Source organism: Nematolebias whitei, chromosome 16, assembly GCF_014905685.2.
Source record: "Nematolebias whitei isolate Nwh7 chromosome 16, NemWhi1, whole genome shotgun sequence".
NCBI classification, from domain to species: domain Eukaryota; kingdom Metazoa; phylum Chordata; class Actinopteri; order Cyprinodontiformes; family Rivulidae; genus Nematolebias; species Nematolebias whitei.
The window spans coordinates 16,859,321-16,881,448 of record NC_056513.1 but is presented as its reverse complement, the minus strand read 5'-3'; the positions used below and the strand labels follow the sequence as shown (position 1 = coordinate 16,881,448).

General features: G+C 37.9%; 1 protein-coding gene and 1 pseudogene across 1 annotated transcript in view; both read right to left on the bottom strand.

Moving 5' to 3' along the window:
* Positions 1-4,166: 4,166 nt before the first annotated feature.
* The window catches only part of smc3 (structural maintenance of chromosomes 3), a 34,663-nt gene continuing 16,701 nt past the window's right edge, over positions 4,167-22,128 (bottom strand). Inside the window, exons 20-29 of the mRNA XM_037689731.1 lie at positions 18,221-18,372; positions 17,926-18,084; positions 15,461-15,568; positions 14,636-14,744; positions 11,237-11,484; positions 8,501-8,713; positions 8,077-8,268; positions 6,896-7,073; positions 6,354-6,460; positions 4,167-4,598 (exon numbers count right to left, since the gene is read on the bottom strand). Coding sequence (XP_037545659.1) covers positions 4,527-4,598; positions 6,354-6,460; positions 6,896-7,073; positions 8,077-8,268; positions 8,501-8,713; positions 11,237-11,484; positions 14,636-14,744; positions 15,461-15,568; positions 17,926-18,084; positions 18,221-18,372 — 1,538 coding nt within the window. The 3' untranslated portion in view covers positions 4,167-4,526. The remainder of the gene's footprint in view (positions 4,599-6,353; positions 6,461-6,895; positions 7,074-8,076; positions 8,269-8,500; positions 8,714-11,236; positions 11,485-14,635; positions 14,745-15,460; positions 15,569-17,925; positions 18,085-18,220; positions 18,373-22,128) is intronic.
* LOC119422370 lies at positions 10,665-10,922 on the bottom strand (annotated as a pseudogene).

Sequence of the window (22,128 nt, the reverse complement as noted above, 5' to 3'; positions counted from 1 at the left end):
TATATATATAACAGATATGTACATATATAAAACATCATATGTCCACATCCAGATGTTTCTTTCAGAGGTCTTCCTTATTTCAGTAAGACCATACCAAACCACTAAACCACATATGTCTTCCATTACAACAGGATGGCTTTGTGGTTGAAGAGTCCGGGCCCTGAAGTGGCCTGCAGTCTAGATCTCTCACCATTAGAAAACATTTGGTGCATCATGAAATAAAAATAAATAAAATGAGAAGAAGTCCCAGGATTGTTGAACAGCTAGAATCAGACAAGAATGGGACAACGTTCTTCTCCCAAAGCTCCACAGCTGCTCTCCTCTGGTTCTAGATGTTTACAGACTGTTGGTAAAGAAGAGGAGATGCTTCACAGTTAGGAAACATGGTCCTGTCCCATCTCTTTTAAAATCTGTTGATGCTATAAAATTTAAAAAATATATATTTTCTTTTGTCAAAAAAAAAAAAAGAAAACCTTAGACATTCAAAATGTTTATAATAGTCACTGTGAATAAATATGAGTTTATGAGATGTACAAACCATGCTTTTATTTGCATTTTGCATCTTTAGAGCTTTGGATCTGCTTGCGTGTTTACACAGACCCTCACGTCTGTGATGGTGGAAACAGAGAGACGGACAGACGGATGGCGGACTGACAGGCAGTAAAAACAGACAGGTCATTTCGGTGCAGATGAAAAGAAAAATCAGTCTGTGAGGTTCTGCACAGCAGATGGACCACCATGAAGTGAAGGAAGAGAGCCAGTGTTCACGGGCCTCCCTCCTCCTCCTTCTCTCCTCTGCAGCACGCACCTGTTGGGCAACAAATTAGTTTGTTGACTGTAAAAAATAGGACAGGTTTATGCTTTTTTTAATGACGGCCTCATTATAGGCTGGCAGAGAGGTGGCAGGGTGAATAAAAATGTGTCACTATCAGTGTCTGTGGAAAGAGGAGAGGTGGCAACAGAGTAATAAACTTTTGGATGCATCATGAGGTCACAAACATCATTCTAAACAAAACAGAAATCAACTTTTTCATTTGACAAGCTTTAGAAGCATCACTTTCTTTACCCTCGAGTAAGGACTGGGGAACAGCTTGAGCTGAAGTCATTTGGACTTAAAGAAAAAAAACATCACCTGCTGCTCACACAAGATGCTTTCAAACATTTTGTTGACTCGTAGCTTTCACCAGGCTGCCTGCTGGAGATGAGTTCTGGCTTTTAAAAGAAACAGTCATTAATGAGTCCATGCTGAAGTGATCATTTTAAACTAAAGGTCGCCACAGTTTAGGACAGGGCTATTCAACTGGAGGCCTGCGGGTGACTTCTGTATAGCCCACCAATGAGTTCATAAAAAATAAACAATAAATTCAAAGGGGGCGGCGTTTCTGGGTTTGGGTTTTATTAATTGCCTATAAATAAAACTGAATTGAATTTATGGTTCAATGCAATAAAACAAACACATTTAAAAGGTAACAGATCATTGCAATGCATGGTTCATTTGATGAACAGAATCATAACAGCAGTCATACCAAGTAACAGGGCTTCATTTGTAAACTGATGGATAGTGGGGGAGGATGGGGGTGGGGTCTGGGGATCCTTCCAGTGGCGGCTCGTCAGTAGAGGGCGCTCGGGCGCGGCCCACCCACTGGAACCACTCACCATTTTACACTGAAGACTTAAAAAAATTAAATAAGAATGAAATAATAAAATACAAATATTTCAAAATAAATGCATATAGTTTTTAGTTGTGTAAGATATTTTATCGTTAATGATGAGTTAAGTGGGTTCTTTCAAAAAGGTTGTCTCTGACTGGTGACGTATTTCCGACCCCTGGGGGCACAAGAATCTTTGCTCATAAACAATCATTAAAAACTGGACAGTTTTTCCGCTTTGTTGCAAGAGATAGGAAGATTCTGGGCACCAATATTTGCGCCCCGGGGGCACGGTCGAACGTGAACGTTACCAATCGTGTGCTTCCGGTCCCGGAACAGTTTTTTTGTTCGGGAACAGATTGTACTGCAATGACACTCGCAACTAATCCTAATGTATCTCTAATGGGGGCCGAGATGGTGTAGAGGCAGGGCAGCCGGCTTGGGACCCAAAAGTCCCAGGTTCAATCCCCAGTCACTGCACAACACGTGGCGTCTCTGGGCAGCACACCTCATCCCCCAAATGCCCCCCGGGCTCTTTCAATAGCTGCCCACTGCACCACCTGGTGGTGGATGGGTTAAATGCAGAGACTAATTTCACCATTGTATGGAAACATACAGTGATGACATTATTATTATTATTATACAATAAATACAATCTACTAGCCACAACTGGGTCCTTCCCCAGAAAATTTTGAATAAATCAGATGTGATTTCTTGCATTTTGGTGTTTTTTAAATATATACTTTTTTTTTTTTTTGCAGACCCTCAAGCACCCGCTCGCAGACCCCAGTGTGAGAAGCACTGATTTACATATTGACTTTAATTGCTGGATGTCTGACCCCTGAGCTGCTGGCTATCAGAAACTGTAGCCCCCCTGCCCCTGAGCAGTTTTCATGAAAAGTCATCGACCCGCTTTGCTACAAAAGAGGTAGATTTTACGTTTTCCCCAAGAGTTCTGTTTTTTGCTCGTTCTGTTCAGTTTTAATCAAGTTGAGCTCGATTTCTAAAAACTGATGCTAAGACATTTATACAAGTCAAAGAAAACAAACGTACTTCACGTTTCCACAGAACTCCACCTGAAGAAAATCTGAACGATTCCTTTGTTTTTAAAGATGTATATGTAGAGGAACCTGACGGCGGTGACTCAGACACTTCCTGCGCTTCTTATTTTATAAGTTTCAATACATGCAGCATGAGAACAGCTAAAACCCAGCTTTACGTTCTCAAAGGTTAAACGTAACTAAATGGACTGAGTTCTGGTGAGCTCTGCAGGCCAGGGTGTTCGTTACAGTCAAGTTCTACGACACCATCTCAGGTCACCTTTCAGATATGCTGCCAGTGCAAGGTGATGTTACACAAGAATGGACGGCCTTGTGAGTGATAGATGGGACGGCCCCTGGCCCGCTTTAATCCAACTGGATCATTGAGCCCAAAAATCAAAATATGACCCCGGTGTCAGGGCTGTGAAATGTGCCAGATGCCGACCGAACGTCAACAGGCCTGAATCTGTCATCATGGCTCAAGTTCCCCTCCAAGATTAAATTAATCTGGTGGTGAAGTTAAAGGATTAAATGAAGGGAAACATTTTCTTTAAAGCATGGCAGCACAAACAGATCAAAACCAACTCCCCAAAGCCCTTTTTGATTTTTCAGTGTAGAAAAATACAAACAAGATTAATTTATTTGTATTTGAACTGATCCTTTTTTCCTGCTGCTTTAAATTGTTAATGAGGTTGTGCACCAATTGTGCGACACCACCTAGTGGTTCTTTAAAATAAAAGCTGAACTGAAGTTTCTTTCAAAACCATTTATTAGTTTTTATATTACATAAAAAGGAACAAACACATTTAAAAGTCAGATTGGAAACAGAGTACAGCACGTTTAAGTTCAATTCCTGACAAAAGATGAATAAAAACGCTTTCTAACTGCTCTAACAGGCAACCAAAAAAAAACATGAAACTAAAATGAGTATCAGGCGAACATTCGGCTGAGCAGCGCAGCTAAACACAGTAACAACAGGAAGAAGGAATAACTTTAGTGCAGCGTAAGCCACGTGGCTGCTGGGAGAAATACAAGTTATCGTTTCATGAATACAAGAATACTTTACAAAAACCTCAGTAAAAAGGAGCTTGAGTGAATCTTCTGTTTCTGGCAACAAAACAAACAGATTCCCTTTGAGACACAACTCACAGAGAATTAACGTTGTCGCTTGATTCATTTTCTGCCAAGTCGTATCAAAACTTTTACCTGCGGGGGGAGGGGGGGGGGGGCGTGCATAAACGATCTGCCTCTGATGTTTTCTAGATGAGACGACCAAAATTCAGCCTAAATGTTGGAAAATCCTGTCAAAGATCAGGGGTTCCCAACCCCAGTCCTTGAGGAACACCATCCTGCATGTTTTAGTTGTTTCTCGGCTCCGACACACCTGATTTTAATTAATGGGTGACTAACAGGCTTCAGAACACAAGGAAGTAATTAAATCACTGAATCAGGTGTGTTGGAGCAGGGTAACAACTAAAACATGCAGGATGGTGTTCCTCAAGGACCAGAGTTGGGAACCATTGTATTTAGACTGAGTGGGCTGCATTTTAGTGTAAAAAAGCTTCTCATTAGGAACTTGCAAAATCCAGTGACTGAGGCACATCAGAGGAGAAACAGAAATGATCCTCGCTCAAACATCGTTTGAATAAAACCATACATGTTCTCTGATTTCTATGTCCTGCAGCCTTCAGTGGTGAAAGTGAAGCCGTTCATGGAGTACAATGGTATTTAAACTGTAGACAGAAGAACTTTCTGTGTTGCTCTGAAAGATCGAGCAAGATATTTGTCTCTGTGACCCTCGATGTTGGAGGCTTCGCTGAAAAGACTGAGGAGGGTATTAACCATGGGTGGTGTCATCCTCCACGAAGTCTTTGGCCTGCTCTGCTGTGATCACATCGATGTGACTCACCTAACAACACAAAAACACACTCGATCAATGCCAACATGACTAAGCAGTGATTGTTATGAAACCTTTAAAGCTCAAGAATATTTTCACTGAAATTCAGAAATTTGCCAAAATGAAAATCACTTTTAACTTACCATTTTAAGATATTTAGATCAAAGATCAAAAACTTTTCCAGCTGATAATTCACAACACATTTGACATAAACATCTACATGTGTATTGAAACTAAAACTTATACAGTTGTGGTAAGGAATGATAAAAACTCATTTTGTAACAATGATATGAACATAAATAAAAACCTGCAACTACTGACCAGAGCAGTCCAAAATATAATTAATTATATTTTCAAAAAGCCAACAAGTTACATGATGACTTTCAGAAAATGTGCCTAAAATAACTGATTAGCTTGAATAATATTTTCATAAGCATTCACACTATTGTGATTCTGTTTTCTTCAGCACATTTTGTTGCATCTTTCACGTTCCATGATTTTTGTGCTATTTCAACAAATCATAAATCAAAATGTTCAGCTGTTTCAGAACAATCCAGCTATGACTTGGTTTTGGTGCAACTTTAGCTTTTCAAAATATTTAGCCTTTTCTGCCATTTTTTTTTTCTCATTTAAAATGAATAGAGCTCATTTTCAATCCTTCATATCTTTAGATCTGTTTACAACATTTTACTGCTCCTTTCACATCTTGCTATGGTTCCGCTTCTTTCAGCTTCCTTGTACAAATGTAAACTTTTTTCAGCCAATTTAAGCTGTTTTGTGCTCCTTTCAGTCTTTCTGCTAACTACAATTTGGTGCTTCTTCTAACTTCTTTCTGCTAATTTCAGCTTATGTTCCTTTCAGCTTTTTCTACTATTTCAGCTACTATTTAGCGGTTTTATGCTAATTTTAGCTTTTTCGGGTAATTCCACAATTTTGCAATAATTTCAACTTTTGTCAATCTAATTCAGTGAAAATGTGCTCTCTCCACTTCCTTCTAATAATTTCTTCTTTCTACTTTTCAGCTGTTTTTTGTTGTTGCTAATTTCAGCTTTTTCAGATAATTTACAGTTCTTTATGCTAATTTCTGCTTCTTTCAGCCTAATTGGCCAAATGTGTTCTTTCTGCTTTCTTAAGCTTGTTCTAACTTTTCAGCTAGCATTTTAGCATTTTTTTTTAGCTAATTTCAGCGGTTTTCAGAGAAATTCAAATTTTTCTTGTTAATTTCTACTACTTTCAGCTTGTTGTGCTTTCAGTTTTTTCTGCTCTATCAGCAACTATTTAGCTTTTTTGATGCTAATTTAACCTTTTCAGCTAATTCCACTTTTTTAAGCTCATTTCAGCTCCTCTTGCTTCCATCTGGCAGTTCAAGATTATTTCTGCCTTTTCAACTACTTTTAAGCCTTTTTTTTTTCTCATTTCAGTTTTTTAGCTAATTTCCTAATTTTTGTGCCCATTTCTGCCAATTTAAACCTAATTTAGCAAATATGTTTTTTTCACTTTCTTCTGCTAATTTAGGATTGTTCTTTCATTTCAGCTAATTTCAGCTGTTGTCAGCAAGTTCTTCTGCAATAAGCATTCACACTGCATTTTCACAAGAAAAGCAATTTCTCTAGTTTGTTTTGTACTCATTTGTTGACATGCAGCAAAAGAAATAATTTTGAAATTCAATAAATGTGTGTTGAGATTTCAACTTCATCATCTTTTAAAAAATTCACTGCGATAGTCTCTGTGGATAAAAGCAATAAACACAGTGATGTGGAGCGCCACCTTGTTTCTGAACTTGACTCCGTAGAACTTGTCTGCAGACTCGAGCAGCTCAGGTCTGAAGGTGGTGGTGATGAACTGAGCGTGGCCCGCCAGCTCAACAATCATATCTGAAATAAAGACGAATCATAAATTTATCAACAAAGGAGGGTGTTTTTATCTCTGAACCCTACAGTAAAATGTTTGTGCTCATGTGTTCAGTTTTGTCGGAGCATATAATTGTGGCAGATCGGGTGTTGTTTGTAATTTTACTTTGTTCTTTAATAACGAACAAAGGTTTTGCAACACAAAATGTTTAATGATCAATTGAAAATGTAAAGCCAACATAAAATCAAAACCTACAAACCAAATAAAACCGATTGATAAAAATATTTTAGAAATCCTGCAGTGAGAGGGATACATATTGCAAATGAAGCACACTATAAATAATTTGTAGAGTTGGATTGTGTTACACTAAACTGGCCCATTTTTCTTTCCTGACTAATGACATTCTTTGTTTTGTAAAGATCAGCATAAAGTATCGCACACTAGCAGCGGCTCTTTACCTGAGACAGCCTTCCTGTGCTGAGCGTCGAGGGCCTGATCGATCTCATCGAACAGGTAGAAAGGAGCGGGGTCACACTTCTGAATGGCGAATATCAGAGCCAGAGCTACCAGAGATTTCTGTCCTCCAGACAGCTGCTGCATCTCCCTCATCTCTCCCTGCTTCCCAGTGAACGACACCTGCAGGGCAGAGCCACACACACACACAAATCTCATTTTATGCTTTCATTGTTATTAGAGTCCCTGTTCTGGAAGGACAGAGAGAACCTGAAGTGTTGTGACAGCTTTCATACTCATCCAGATAAATTTAGCTTCAACAGAATTATATATTACTCATGGAATGACTAATGCCGCTTTGCCATCGGTAAGTGCGGCTCCACTCGGCTCTCCTCTCCTCGGTTCTTCTCAGGTGTAGGTGATTTGCCACTACAGTGGAGGCTGACCTGTTTCCCCCCTCTGTGGGCGGGATCGTCAATACAAAGTGGGCGGGATCAAAACTGGTCTTGTATTTGAGCGACTCCGCCCGTTGTACGCCTTAATCGCCCTATAATCAGATTTTAATCTCGTTAGCTTATCCCGGTACTTGCTTATGAGTCCAGGTGCAGCCATGCTGTGCCATCATCTCAGATATCTCTCAGTAAATGCGCTCATTTCTTGTGGCGCCGTCGTCAACACGATGAGGAAGTGGAGGTTCAGATGCAGTTTTGCTCTGCGGGTCATCCAGTGACGTAGCTCCGCTGGCCCATCAACGGCTGCTGTCCGCTTACGTCAAAATCGGCCCCTGGGAGCAACCCGCTTGGAACCTCACGTGGCCCCGTAAACCAAGCTGAGTGGGGGGACACCGACAGTGGAGAGGCCCCGAACTGGTGCCGCGTCATGCGGAGCCGAGGAGAGTTGAGACAGTGTCAAAGTGTTGTTACTTCATCGTGGCTGTATTTTGTGAGAAGTGTTTTTCCAGTAAAACAGATATTCACGTTGATAATGTTTCCAGATAGAAGCAAAAAATAAGATATATAATATAACAATGACAATGTTAGCCTCCGATTGCGGAAAGACTGGGCTTATAAAACAATATTTAAGTTAGGACAAATGCATCATTAGCCTCATTAGCTGCATATTCAGTACAGTAATAAACTAATGGCCACACTGAAAGTAAAACCAAATGAAACAAAAAGGTCCTCACTCTGATGCCGACTCCGGTGAACTGGTCCACTGAGGGAACGCTGCTCTGAGAACCAGAACCCCTCTCGCTATCTGCACCGCCCTCTCCTTCATCCTGGGACTGGCTGCCTTCGGCATCCCCCTTCTTCATCACCAGCGTAGCTTTGCCTCCTGGCACCAGCTTCTGGAAAACCTCGCTGAAGTTCTTCGACACCTGAGAAAGACACGAAACGTCAGTGAATTTTAATCGCAGCGTTGTGATGCTACTCAACACGTGCCCCTGATTTGAAACAATCGAATACAAGATCTTTCTAAAATGGCTTTTGAAAGTCTGCGGAGCTGAAAAAAGAAAAGTGCACTCATGATCCGGTATCTTAGACAAATTAATGGTCAAGCAGCCTTGGACAGGTGGAGGATGGAGAGAGCATGAAGGGAGTTTCCTGTACCTGTTTGAAGGTGAGCTGGATGGCCTCGTACTTGCGCAGCTCCAGGACGTTCATGAGCTCCATGATGGATTTGTAGCCACGGTCGAGCTCATCCTGACGCTTGATTAACTTCTCCTTCTGCTCAGAGAAATTGACGAACTGGTCCAGAGCTTTCTTGTTGACGTGACTGTACTTCTTCAGCTCTGTGTTGCACTGCTCCAGTTTTCTGAACAGCTGTTAAAAAGAGGAAACATGACATCGTGTTGTTATTAGCTGACGGTGATGAGACGGGCAGTCTCAGCTTTATACTGTAGCTTTAGAGTATTAAACACTGACTTCATTCGTTCTAATCTTTTTTTTAATTTATTGGTAGAATGACTAGCCCTGTTTTAATTCCAGTCCAATTTTTATTTACCTTCTGAATTTAACTATTTATCTATAATTATTTTTGATTGGAAAGACTCACAATTAGCATTCCTCTAGTATTAAAAGAATTAGGTTTGGTATTTTCTGTTTTTATCCAAAGATGGCATGGTCTGATCAATTGTGAAAAAAAGGCACACATGCACCCAACGCTCTCGAGCTATAAATTCATCCATTTAAAATCCCTAATGATTGGAAGAAAATGAGCAAGAGCCAATATGGCTCGGCCTTTTCCACCACTTGTGTAATCAGTGGTGCCATCTCACCCCCATGCAGCGCCCTGAGGAGAAAGATTAACTACACAAAGTGTTTATGAGACAGTGTCGAGCTATTTTCAGATCAGTCAAGGAGGAGAGCAGACAGACACACACACTTATGAAAGATGCAGCCATGTCCACTCATCTCTCAGTCTTTGTTCCCAAAGGCAGCTGGCTGAAAGAAAAAATTAGACACATGCACTTGTGTCTGAGTCACTGGTGAGTGGGTGGAATGTAATGGTCCTCCACTCTAGTTCTAAAAAATAAAACTAAAAATGGAGCTCTAGCTGTGTGTGTATGTGTATACGCTCTCATTATGACTTAAATTTATAGAAGGTTTTCAAACAGGCCACTGTCACTAAACCGAACGTGCACAAAGTATGATTATAAAGTCAAAGTGTTCTCAGGTCAAATAGCTGTGAGAAGCTTTGCAACTGTGGGCTGGCCCTAGTTTCTGGCCGTTTGTGGTGTTTATGGACAGGATCTCAAGGCGCAGTCGTGGAGAGGAGGGTGTCTGGTTTGGGAACCTCAGGGGCTCGTCTCTGCTTTATGTAGATGATGTGGTTCTGCTGGTATCATGAAATGGGGCTGTTTGATGTTTGCAGCCTAGTGTGAAGCGGCTGGGTTGAAAGTCACCAGCCCTGTTTAGTCCGCTTTAATTGAACTCTAGCTCGTTTTCCTAGAAAGTCCGGTTTGTTTAGGGAGGTGTGAACGCGCCATCGAACTCTGTCACGGAACAAAAAGGCGAACTCTGGCCCGGGCTAAAACCTAGGTCTCGGTCCGGTAGAAGAGAACTCCAGCGCGGTTCGAGTACAGTGTAAATGTAAACAGACCGGACCCCGCTCCACAGGACAAACAAACACACATTTCTCTGACCAGCAAAAGGAGTCAGTTGAAGCAGTTTGGGCATCTGATTGAGATGCTTCTCTTTAGATGTTTTCCAGGCATATACTACTGGTAAGAAGCCCCATGGAAGACCCAGCGCTCACTGGAGGTTGCCTGGGAATGACTCGGTTCAAAAAGTTGAGTTCAACTGAGAAACTCAAAAAATAAACGTGACTGTTTTAATTATTCTGGGGTCGACTTTAAGCGGTTTCAGTTTGTCCGAGACGACCCGTTTTCATCTGGGACAACCAGAGCTCGCCTCGACGTTGTTCAGTGGACAACCATGTGTAATAGATTAGGATTAAAGCTCTCCGTAGCAGTGACAAATTTACATCATATGTAAGCATGAAAGGGGTGAAAATGTTTGTTTTGTTGTGGTTTTGTTAAAGCCATCCAATCGAACGAGGGGATTAAACTGACGCTGCTTTCAACCATTAAAGAGAACCAGAGCCACAGTTTTACCTGATCAGAGCAGAGCAGGGCGGGCCATGCTGTCTGATACAAGTTGAGTGCTAGTGTTCTGTTTTTTGTTCACCAGAGGGTTCGTGTTTATTTAACGGCACAACTGAAGGCTTTACACAAACAGGAAGTCAAACAGGGATGAAACGAACGTCTTCAGTTCACTTCTTTCCCGACTTCTTGATCCCGCCACAGGCTAGAGGTTCTTCTCCTGGTGATTTAGCTTTCATCGCTTCCATGGCTTTCTGCTCATCCTTCCGTTTCTGTTTGAAGGCGACATCCACGTCATCCATGTATTTAGACTGTTTCTTTGGTGCCTTTAAGTTTTTTTTTTCCTCCTTCTCTACCAGACATGTTCATAGCTGATTAAACTGAGAATAAATTAAATGAACGCAATGTCTATAGCAAGAACAGCTATCTGTCGCTTTAATCTGCACTGCTAGGACACTGCTAAACTTCATTGAATGAGACAAATGTAGGTGTTGTGAAGAGAACATGATTTAATTATTATATTTACAATTTGGAGCTATCAGTTATATAATTCTTAATATCAAGTGATGCCAAGCTGCCTTAAAAAATAAATAATTTGTAACTGCTTTATTTTCCCACCTCTGCAGGTTTTCTGACGTCACTAGTGACAGTCTCCTTTTTGTTTGTAAATGCTGCAGTTAGATGGTAACAAACATTAAAAAACACAAGGTGTGACATGATAAGGGGCTGTATGTGTGTATACCTGTTTGAGTGTGAGGGTCTGGTACTTCTCAAAGGCCTCCTGAGGCAGCGAGCCCAGCTCTCTGATTTTCTTCATGCACTCCTCTTTCTTCTTGAGCAGCATGCCCTGTCTGTTGGTCATTTTCTCCAGCTCCTTTGTGTCGTGGTTGATGGCGTCATTTTGCTCTTTTTCAATGTTCTTCCATCGCTCCATGCTCTTTATGTGATCCTTAATCTCTGCTTCTGTCTTGTCAACCAGCCCATCCAGGTCTAGAAAAGCCATTTGGAAAGGACAGAAGTGACAATTTCAGGTTGAATAAAACAATGGTACAGAAATATTCTGGCCAAATTGACAGCTTAAAAACACTTTATCTTTTATACACTGGAGCTTTCATTTTCTAAAGGCATTTTTAAACAAACACAGAGAAAAATAAAAGCACAAAGAAAATCAAAGTGTTTTCTGAATAAGAAAAAGTAAATTGGCAAAAGGTAAGAACAAAGAAGTGGATATATTCACCCAGGGCAGAATCTATGTAAATTATTTCTGTTCCGGAAGAAGTGCTTTATGACTTCAACATACCAACGTCATCCGAGTCACAGCACGAACACACTTCTCTAATAAAGCAGTGTGTAGCAACACATTATGCACTGAAACAAGTAACGGCAGTCTTCGTAACCTGCAGGTGGTACCAGGTCAGCGGAGGACAATCCAACAACGCATTAACAAAAAGTAACTAGAGAAATTGCATTTCACGCGAAAATGAGTGAATGTTTATTGCAAGAACTTGCTGAAAAACAGCTGAGATTAGCTAAAAAAAACCATAAAAAAAAACATGATGAAATGTAGCTGAAATGGAAGAACAAGCCTAAATTTGAAAAAAAAAAAAAAAAAGGGTAGAAATAACATATATTTGCTAAATTAGGTTTAAATAAGCAAAAAATTAGCATAAAATTTGGAAATTAGCTAAAACAAGCTGTAATTAGCTAAATAATAGCTGAAAAGTAGCTGAAAATGCAGAAAGAAGCTTAATCTACCAGAAGGAAGTGGAAGGAGATGAAATGAGCTGAAAAAATGTGGAATTAGCTATTTAAAAAACCTGCTAAATTTAGCACAACACAGCTAAAAAAAAATAGCTGATATAGCAGAAAAAGATGAAAGGAGAATAAGCTGAAATTAGCAGAAAGAAGTTAATTAGGCTGAAAGTAGAAAAAATTAACATGAAAAACTTTAATTTATCTGAAAACAGCTGAAATTAGCAAAAATGCCAAAAAAAAGGTAACTGTAAAAGCAGAACAAGCTTAAATTAGCATAAGAAACACGAAAGAACACGTTTTACCAATTAGGCTGAAAAAAGCAAATATGAGCACAAAGTGGAAGTTATCTGAAAAAAGTTGAAATTAGCAACAAAAAAAGGTGAAAAGTGGGTAAAAAAAAAAAAGGCAGAAAGAAGTAAATTACCAAAGGAAGTTGAGAGCACAATTTTGCTGAATTAGGCAAAAAAAAGTTGAAATGAGCACAAAAAATGTGGAATTTGCTGAAAAAGCTCAAATTAGCATAAAAACAGCTAAATAGTAGCTGAAATAGTAGAAAAAGCTGAAACGTGCAGGAATAAGCTGAAAAGAGCATAAACTGAAATTAGCAGAAATAATTTAGAAGAAGCAAAAAAAATGTTGTAGTTAGCAGAAAAAAATCTGAAAGGAGCATAAAAGAGCTGAAAAAAACCCAGCTGAAATTAGCTGAATGTAGCTATAAAAAAATGTTTAAATTTGCAGAAGGAAGCTGAAAGAAGCTGAACCAGAACAAAATGTGAAAGGAGCAATAAAAGGTTGTAAACAGATTTAAAGATTTGAAGGATGTAAAATGAGCTCAATCCATTTCTTATGAGAAAAAAAGTCTGAATATTTCAAAAAGCTAATGTTGCACCAATACAAACAGTCATAGCAGGAGTTTTCTGAAAGAGCTTAATGTTTTGATTTATGATTTGTTGAAATAGCTTCAAAACTGCGGGACGAGGATCGTGTTGAAAAATGTACAGAAGAAAAATGGATCACAGTAGTGTGAACGCTTCGTAAACATTCACACGATAATTTTGAGCCGCTCGATGTTAATCTCGTCTATTAAAAGATTATCAACTGTGGCAAATACTAATTCAAATACTGCTAATATAATCATTTTAAAATGTGCATATTTCTTTTAAAGAATTTGAATCACCACAAAGTGACGTCCTAATCTGATGAGGGTCCAGATCAGGTTTTTTTTTAATAATCACTGAAAATAGCTGTTGTTTTGAGTCAGCTGCACAGAGACATGGCTGCGCCAAATATTTGTGTATGAAAATATTAAAACTACCACGTACAATAAAAAAGGTTGAATCATGTCATCTGGACTTCGTTTTTTTTGTTAAAAAGAAACGTTTCGCCCCTCATCCAAGAGGCTTCGTCAGTCTGAGGCCTAGCCATCTGGTATTACCCAGAAGCCACCCTGACTCTTGTGTTTCAAGCCTGCCTCAGATACCCCTGAAGTCTGGCCTTTTCACTAATGGTTTCAAAAACACAAAGTTTGTTTTCTCAGTCATCCAGGTATATAACAACAAAAAAGGTTGAATCAACCTTTTTTGTTGTTATATACCTGGATGACTGAGAAAACAAACTTTGTGTACCACGTACAATGTTTAAGATCCAAGCACTTCATGAGGTGGTAGTGTGTTTGGCTAAAGTTACGGTAGTTTGATCTGAAGCTAAAATAGAGCATACGCATTCAACTGATACCTGGAAGCTCCAGGCACATAACCCTAAAAATATAAGCAGCATACTCGTTCGTGTCAGTTTGTGCCACAATGGAAACAAAATGAAAAAAGTGAGGGCAAGATGGAGGATCCCAGGTCGTCTGCTTTGCTCACATTTTGACTGAAAGTGCACAGCAACTATTTTAGGAGCACAGCACTGAAGAAATAAGGTCAAACAACTTGACCACCACCCCATGCATTTACAGTGTAGACGTGCTGTTGATGCCAAAATCCTTGTGACTCAGATAGAAGACTGAAAATGATCAATGTTAACCCTGAGACTTCATCCATCTGATACTTGTATAGATGTTTATTTTTTCAAATAGCTATGACTATACAACGCAACAACTAAATCGATGAGCCACTTGCACATCAGCTTCAAAATACCATGAAAAGCATTTAGCTTTTAAAAATACATTTGTCAATCACAACTGTACTGTATATAACCTCCACTGTGACAATATGTCAAGCATGTTAATAATTTGAGTTTAAATAAAGTGAAATTTTAATTATTTCTTGCTTTTGATGGGTTCTGCAGAAGGCATAGTGGTTTACATTGGATTAAGAGGCTCTGGAGTCATTTAGTTTTTGATAGAATCACCATCTTCCTGGTCTGTGTTTAATATACTGCTCACCTTCTGATCGAGCCAAAGTGTCTTTGACACGTTTGTTGATGCCGTCCAGCTCAGACGTTGTAGCTGTGAGCACTGTGCCGCCCTCAGTTTCTCGTAGCTCGTTTAACTCCTGTAATATTGCAAAGAAATAAAATGAAAGTCTGAATTCTAGTTTGTAATACTGGAAAAAAGGGTAATGATACTGTAATAAAAATAAAAAGGGTTTGGGGTTTTTTGCAACTCATTTTCATAAAGTCACAACAGCTGTCATAATACTCAATTTTTCAATGTTTTTGATTTAAATTTTGTTGTATATATCTATAATCTGTGATGAAACTAACCACCAACTACGCAACATTTACTACAAAGAAGTCTACCACATTATTTCTAATAGATGAGCAAAATCAGCTAAGTCATGTTTTGGTGCCAAGTACGAATCATTTGTTCACATTTGAAAATTGAAAAGTACACAATAAACAGTCTTACCGTGCAACAAACATTAAGCTTGTAAAAATATTTCCCAGATGTAAACAGTCAAACAATGGAATCAGACAACAGCTCGAAAACATACACGAAGAACTCAAAACACAAGACTTCCATAACAAATTTATGTGTAAACAAATGTGGACTATTTGTTGTTTTGACAAAACCCCTGATAAATCTGATGTACAAATGGCTCATTTAATGATATAGAAATTGTGTTAAAAGTTTAAAAATTTGAATCAAAACACTAAAAAAATCCTGTATTTTGACAGCTATTATGGCTTTACATGCTTAAATAATACGTCAAACATATTATTTTTGAACTATCAAGCCACAGCAAGAGTAGAAATGTTTTCACAGCACCTGCTCCACTTGGTCAAGACGTTTCCGCAAGTTTTCATTGAGATACGTTTCCACCCTGGTCATGATTCCCTCCAGCTTGATTCTTTCATTCAGCAGCTGCCTGTTGTCCTGTAAACAGAGGGATCATTACTCATCTGACGCCTTCAGACAACGCTGTGTGTATTCAATTAGGTCCAGGCAAAATGTCATGTTGAAAATAGCTCATCTGAACAAAACCGACTGTTATGTCACGATCATATAATTTAACTATTGTAAACGGTGCGTTTTAGACATGAAAAGGTCTGTGCTGTGAGGGTGGAGCTGTTGCACAACAGCAGAAGTGGAGTGCTATGAGGTGAGCGCTGAGAGCAGCTGGCAGTGAAAGAAAAAGGAGGCTGTTGGAGCACAGCAACATCCCACACACAGCTGCAGACCACCACTTTCACCTCATTCAGATCATTTGAATACAACTAGCATAAACAGGAAAACAATGGAAAATAATACAAAGCAGGAAGTTGATGTTTTCACTGAACCACATGTGTTAATGCACCCTCCATTATCATTTCAACAATGAACTTATAAATGGGTTTTTAATGCAGCGGCTGTATTTCTATAGTAATAACAAATTTACCAATAAACACTGACAATTATGTGATGTTTAATATTCTAGATAATAAAGTGTTCTTTTTAAAGAATGTTTTAATGCACAGGATTACTTTTAATTCAATTCAATTCAGTTTATTTATAGAGTGCCAAATCACAGCAAAGCTGTCTCAGGGCACTTTACAGGAACATTCACGTACATAAAAGCCAATTAGTAAAGTTTTCCATCTAAGGAATTCAAGCGTAAGAGTATAAAATCTGTATATCAGTATATCTATAACTAATACAAACTACAGAAATTGTATTTCCTGTGAAAATGTAGGGGCATGCTTATTGCTGAACAGAGTGCAGGAAAAAAAACAACTGAAATTAGCTTTAAAACATGATGAAATGTAGCTGAAATGGAACAAGCCTAAATTAGCAGAAGAAAGCAGCTCTTCTTTACATGTTTGCTGAAAACGGTTAAATAAGCAGAAATGAGCACAAAAATTAAGAAAGTCAATTTAAAAAAGCTGAAACTAGCAACAATAAAAATGGCTGAAAAGTAGCTGAAAGGCAGAAAGAAGCTTAAACTACCAGAAAGAAGCAGGAGTTGATATGAGGTTAAAAAATGTGGAATTGGCTGAAAAAGCTAAAACTAGCATAAAAACAGCTAAATAGAAGCTGAAAAAGCAAAAATGGTTGGAGCTAGCATAATTAAGCTGAAAGGAGCATAACAAGCTGAAATTAGCAGAAAGAAGTTAATAAATCTGAAAGTAGCAGAAATTAAGATGAAAACTTGAATTTGCCAAAATTTGCTAAAAATTGCTTAAAAGGAAGCTGAAAAGACAGAACAAGCTTAATTTAGCAGAAGAAAGCAGAAAGAACATGTTTGCCCAATTAGGCTAAAAGAAGCAGAAATGAGCACAAAAAGGTGGAAATTAACTGAAAAAGTTTAAATTAATTTAAAAAAACAGCTGAAAATCAGCTAAAACAGCAGAAAGAAGCTAAAATTACAAGGAGGAAGTTGAGAGAGCAAATTTTTGCTGAATTAGGCAAAAAAAGTTGAAATGAGCACAAAAAATGTGGAATAATCTGAAAAAGCTAAAATTAGCATAAACCAGTTAAATAATAGCTGAAACTTGCAGAAATAAGCTGAAAGGAGCATAACAAGCAGAAATTTGTAGAAAGAGGTTAGAAGCAAAAACTGTTGTAGTTCGCAGAAAGAATCAGAAAGGAGCACAAAACTACTGAAAAAATAGCTGAAATTAGCTGAAAAAATATTAAGTTTGCACAAGAAAGTTGAAAGAAGCTGAAGCAGAACAAAATGTGAAAGGAGCAGTAAAAGGTTGTAAACAGAGCTAAAGATATGAAAAATGTAAAATGAGCTCAATTCATTTTCTACGAAGAAAAAAATGGCAGAAAAGCCTAAATATTTTAAAAGCTAAATTTGCACCAGTACAAACAGTCATAGCAGGACTGTCCTGAAAGAGCTGGATGTTTTGATATATGATTTGCTGAAATAGCTTAAAAACTGCGGGACGAGAACTGCTCCGAAAAATATACGGAAGAAAAATGTATCACAGCAGAGTGAAGGCTTCATAAACATTTACACAACTAGCAAAAACTTCACTTAGAAAACAACTCTGAAGCTCACTTCAATGACAATTAAATAAAAACGCTGATGATTCATCTATTTTTTAATTCAAAACATTCAAAAATATTGACATGGGGCATATTTCCATTAAAATGAATAATCATCCTACTGAAACTACACAGCTGGTAAGTATTTTTGGAGAACTGAGAAAGTAAATCACTGCTTTAAACTTTATAATTTGAACATTCGCACTTTGGACAGGCAGGCGGACGTTAGCAGATGAGCTAAACCTTGTGTTTTTCCTGACCTGCTGAAGCTGACGAATCTCATCGTTGAGATCATCGACGCGTCTTTGGTCCTCAAGACTGAGCTGAGAGAGGAGATCTGTTCCAAGTTCAGCCTTCAGCGACTCCCTGGTGGACTCCATGGCATGAAGGCTGGCCTCCAAACTTTGGAGACTGCGTTGCTGGAGCGGACGAAGAAGAAAAAGGAGTTTAATCAGTAACAAAGCAAGCGGGTAAATCAAAAACATTTAGATTAGTTAAATATGTTTCAGGAATGTATACAGAACTAAACATGTATGAGAGCAATGACAACACAACCTTAGGCATGAATGTTTTCTCTGACTGCTGCCTCTTCTCCTTCAGCATCTTCATTTCTGACAGAATACTGTCTCTGGACGCCTTAAACTTCCTCTGCTGTGTCTCGATTTGCTGCATCTGGTTCATCAGCTGGTCAATCTCATTGTTGATGCGTGAGGCAGAAATTAAGGACGTACACAACGAAGAGAACAGTTTCTTGAACAAATAAAAGATTTAAGTCTTTTGTTAGTTTTCAATTAGCATAGAACATCTTAAAGTAAGCGTAAGATTTGTGTCTATGGGTAACAGCTAAACTTAATGATCCTGTAATTAACACAGGATCAATATGAAGTTCAACTAAACCAAAAAATATATACATAAACAACTTAAGTGTAATATAATTATTTCTACACTAGATCTTAGCGTCCAAACTACTTGTTTAAATTTTTTTGTGTTAGTTTTTTGTTCCTCATACCATTACAAACACTACAATCACCGTATATACTACAGAACGGGTACATTTACCAATTATTACCTACAATAATTCAGTTAAATATGAGAAACCAGCTAATAACAGGAACAGCTGCATAATGCAATCTCTGCAGGGATGAACATTTAATTCCAACTCTCAGAACTAGAAGGAAATAAATACTTGATTCGTTAACACGTAGCCATGCTGGTAATTTCAGGTAATCATCTGTCACATAGACAGAAAATATTAATAATTTATTTAACAGATGTCAGAATAGTAGTTAATATATTTTTTAGCATCTTCAGATGCAGCAAAGCCAAGAAGTGAGCAGCTCTTTTTACTTTGCAAGAATCTATTATTGAATAAGTAGTAAGAGAACCCTTCTAGTTTTGTTTTAATGCTAGCATTCTGAAATTGTTTTTGTCCCCAATTACACATTTTGTTGCTTTTTTTAGTCAAATAAATACAGCATGTGTAAGATTTTCCATTTTATATTAAACTATTCAAATAAAGATTCAAAGTTTGATTTGAATTTGATAGAACACAAACAATAAAACAATGAATAAACAGAGCGTTTTGTAAAATATGTTCTTAGTGTTAGTCACAGAACAGCTCAAAGGCTGATCAGTGCATCCCAGAATACTTGATTACTGTGATCGAGCTTCAAGGGGAAGTTTGTGTCATCCCTGATATCAAAGCAAAAAGTAAAATCATTAGGTTAAATTAAAAGACAGACTTATTGATCTTCCAGGACTTATTGATCTTCAGGGCCTCTGAGGTTTTACAGATCTCAATTAACACAGCAATCCATGGACTCGTATCGGGAAAATAAATCTCAGAGCTTCTTCCCTGCCCATTGAGCAAAACATAAATGGTTTAGGACAACTTCCAGTAAGCTCAAAAGGGGAGTGCATCCCCATCAGCCTATAATATGGATCAATACATAATAAGATGCATTTCACATAAACGTTTACGTGAAATGTACAGTTGTACAAAGTAACACAACCCATGTATATTTACTTGAAAAACTCTAGGTGTACGCTACAATGTGCTTGAAAACAAAGGCAGCAGCTGAAAATAGGAAGTACAAGTGAGATCAATCAATTTAATCTCAGACATATCTACAGCACAAGCAGTTAAGAGACAAGAGGCTTTTCAATAATTGAGCTGTTCTCTGACTCACTGCTGCAGGAGAGACGGAAGAGCACCTGCTTCTCCTGCTGATTTCCATTCATTCAACCTTTATTTACACAGATTAGTCTGAGTCACGAGGACTCATTTTCAATAGACTTGTTTTAGACAAAACAACATATAAAGTACAGACAACCATAAAAAGCTATTAAAATAAAAAGTAGTGTAATATCAATCAAGGTGCCATATAAAACAAGGTAAAATACTAAAAACAAGAACATATTTGATATTTATGATATATGTATTTATTTTTTGTTATAACCAGGAGCAGATGTTTAACCATCATACACATGACGGTATCTCAGCTTTCAGCTCAACTATCTCATGCTGCTGTATTCATTCATTCACACTCATCTGCTCACTACAGACTCATGTTCTGGCTGCTGTTTAATACACCGTATTATTTTACATTATTAGTGTCTAGCGTATATCTTGGATCGTTATATACTGTTTCTTTAGATACTTTGTATTTTTGCTATTTTTGGGTGCAACTGTTACCTTGATTACACAATTTCATTCCACCTCATGTACCACATGTGATGTGAATGACAATAAAGAACCTTGAACCTTACATCTCTAAACCACACCAGTGTAGAGGTTACTGAAAATGTAGCCATACCGCACATGTAAAGACATATCTGATCCGAGCTTGTTTGGCCTTCATGTCATCAAGTGAGTCAGGTGGATATGAACCTATATAGACTAATCCTTCATGACCCGCTTAACACCCCCCCCCCCCCTGCTGGCTTTGTAGCAGCTATCCGTAACCTCGATGGATTCAATCCACATCTACAATACAGACTCAGCCATGTGAAATCACTCCATACATGATACTACTAAACATACTACACACAGTTAACGTTTTTACAAGTGACCAAGTGGCACAAGAATTAAAATATTTAGATATCAGTGAATGATGGTATGTCTTAGTAAAATACTTTCTAAAGCCAACAAACTCTAGTCCTCTGCTGCTTTGCATCAAACTAAATATTCCAGTTCTGTATATTCCACCAAACAGCAAGTTAAAACGTGCTTTATACACTTTATTGAAGCAAAAGAAAGGAGCGATGGAACATCCCATTTATAGCACCAGAAACGAGCACTGGAATGAATGTGTGCCCTTTCAGCCTCCTCATCTACTTTCAGCATCAGTGGAAAGAATTTACAGGTGTCAGATATTGGGATAGACATGGTAAACTGGGATTAATAAACTTCTTTTCTAAAAATCGTTCCAGAGTTTGAACCAGTCAAAAAATATTTTGTAGAGGTAACAACCAACTAAAAAGGAGCAAAGGAATACGGTCATTGAGCTGGAAACTATGTAAGTCTAAAACAGGCTATTCAACTGGCGGCTGCGACTTAAATCTGGATTACTTCATTAAAGAATAGAAGAAAAAAAAGGGGGGGGATTTTTATTGCATTTATGATTCAGTGCAATAAAATAAAAAATTTAAAAGGTAACAGATCATAGTAAACTTTGGTTTATTTATATAATGATTTTAATCATCACGTGGCCCCCTGCGCAGAGTTGTTGAATAATCCTGGTCTAAAACATTTCAGTGAAGTTTCTCCAGTAGGAAGCTGATAAAGAGAGTTTAAGCCATAAAAAAGTTTTTACATGATAAAGAAAACAATTTTTAATATAAAAAAGTATGCCTTCGATTTAGTCGCTTGTCTAGTTGGAGATACAGACAGTATCTTAGACTGTAGTCTTACAGCAAAGATTATTTAGAAATATACTTTATATTTACTTTAAAGAGAGGAAAGAAAAAATCTAAATCAACTATAGCACTGGCAAATAGGCTGTGAAATGTACTTTTCATTTTGCAGTTTTCCCTAAACCCTAAAGTAAAACAACAACTTTTGACTTTTTACGACATTTTTACGACGTTTTTACGATCACAAAATATTTCATGCAACTGAAAAACACAAAAACTAAAATGTATGACTCAGAAAATCCAAGCTTTTAAAGTTATAATTTGTTATTGTTTGGATGGTTTAGTCAGTAATACTTTTTCTAAAGTATACACATTAAATTTGATGACATTTAATCCCTCTTTCACTGCAATTACTGTATGAGTAAGCCTATTTTACTCTAACCAATAAAACTGAATGTAGGGATTATGTCTTTGTTGAAGTAATCGTTTGCTCAAGCTTTAAAAAAAAAACAAAAAAAAACATGTGATCCACTTTCAAGTGAACTCCTCCAAAACTTAGCCAACAGTGGGAATGAACAATATCAATCAATCAACCTTTATTTAGACAG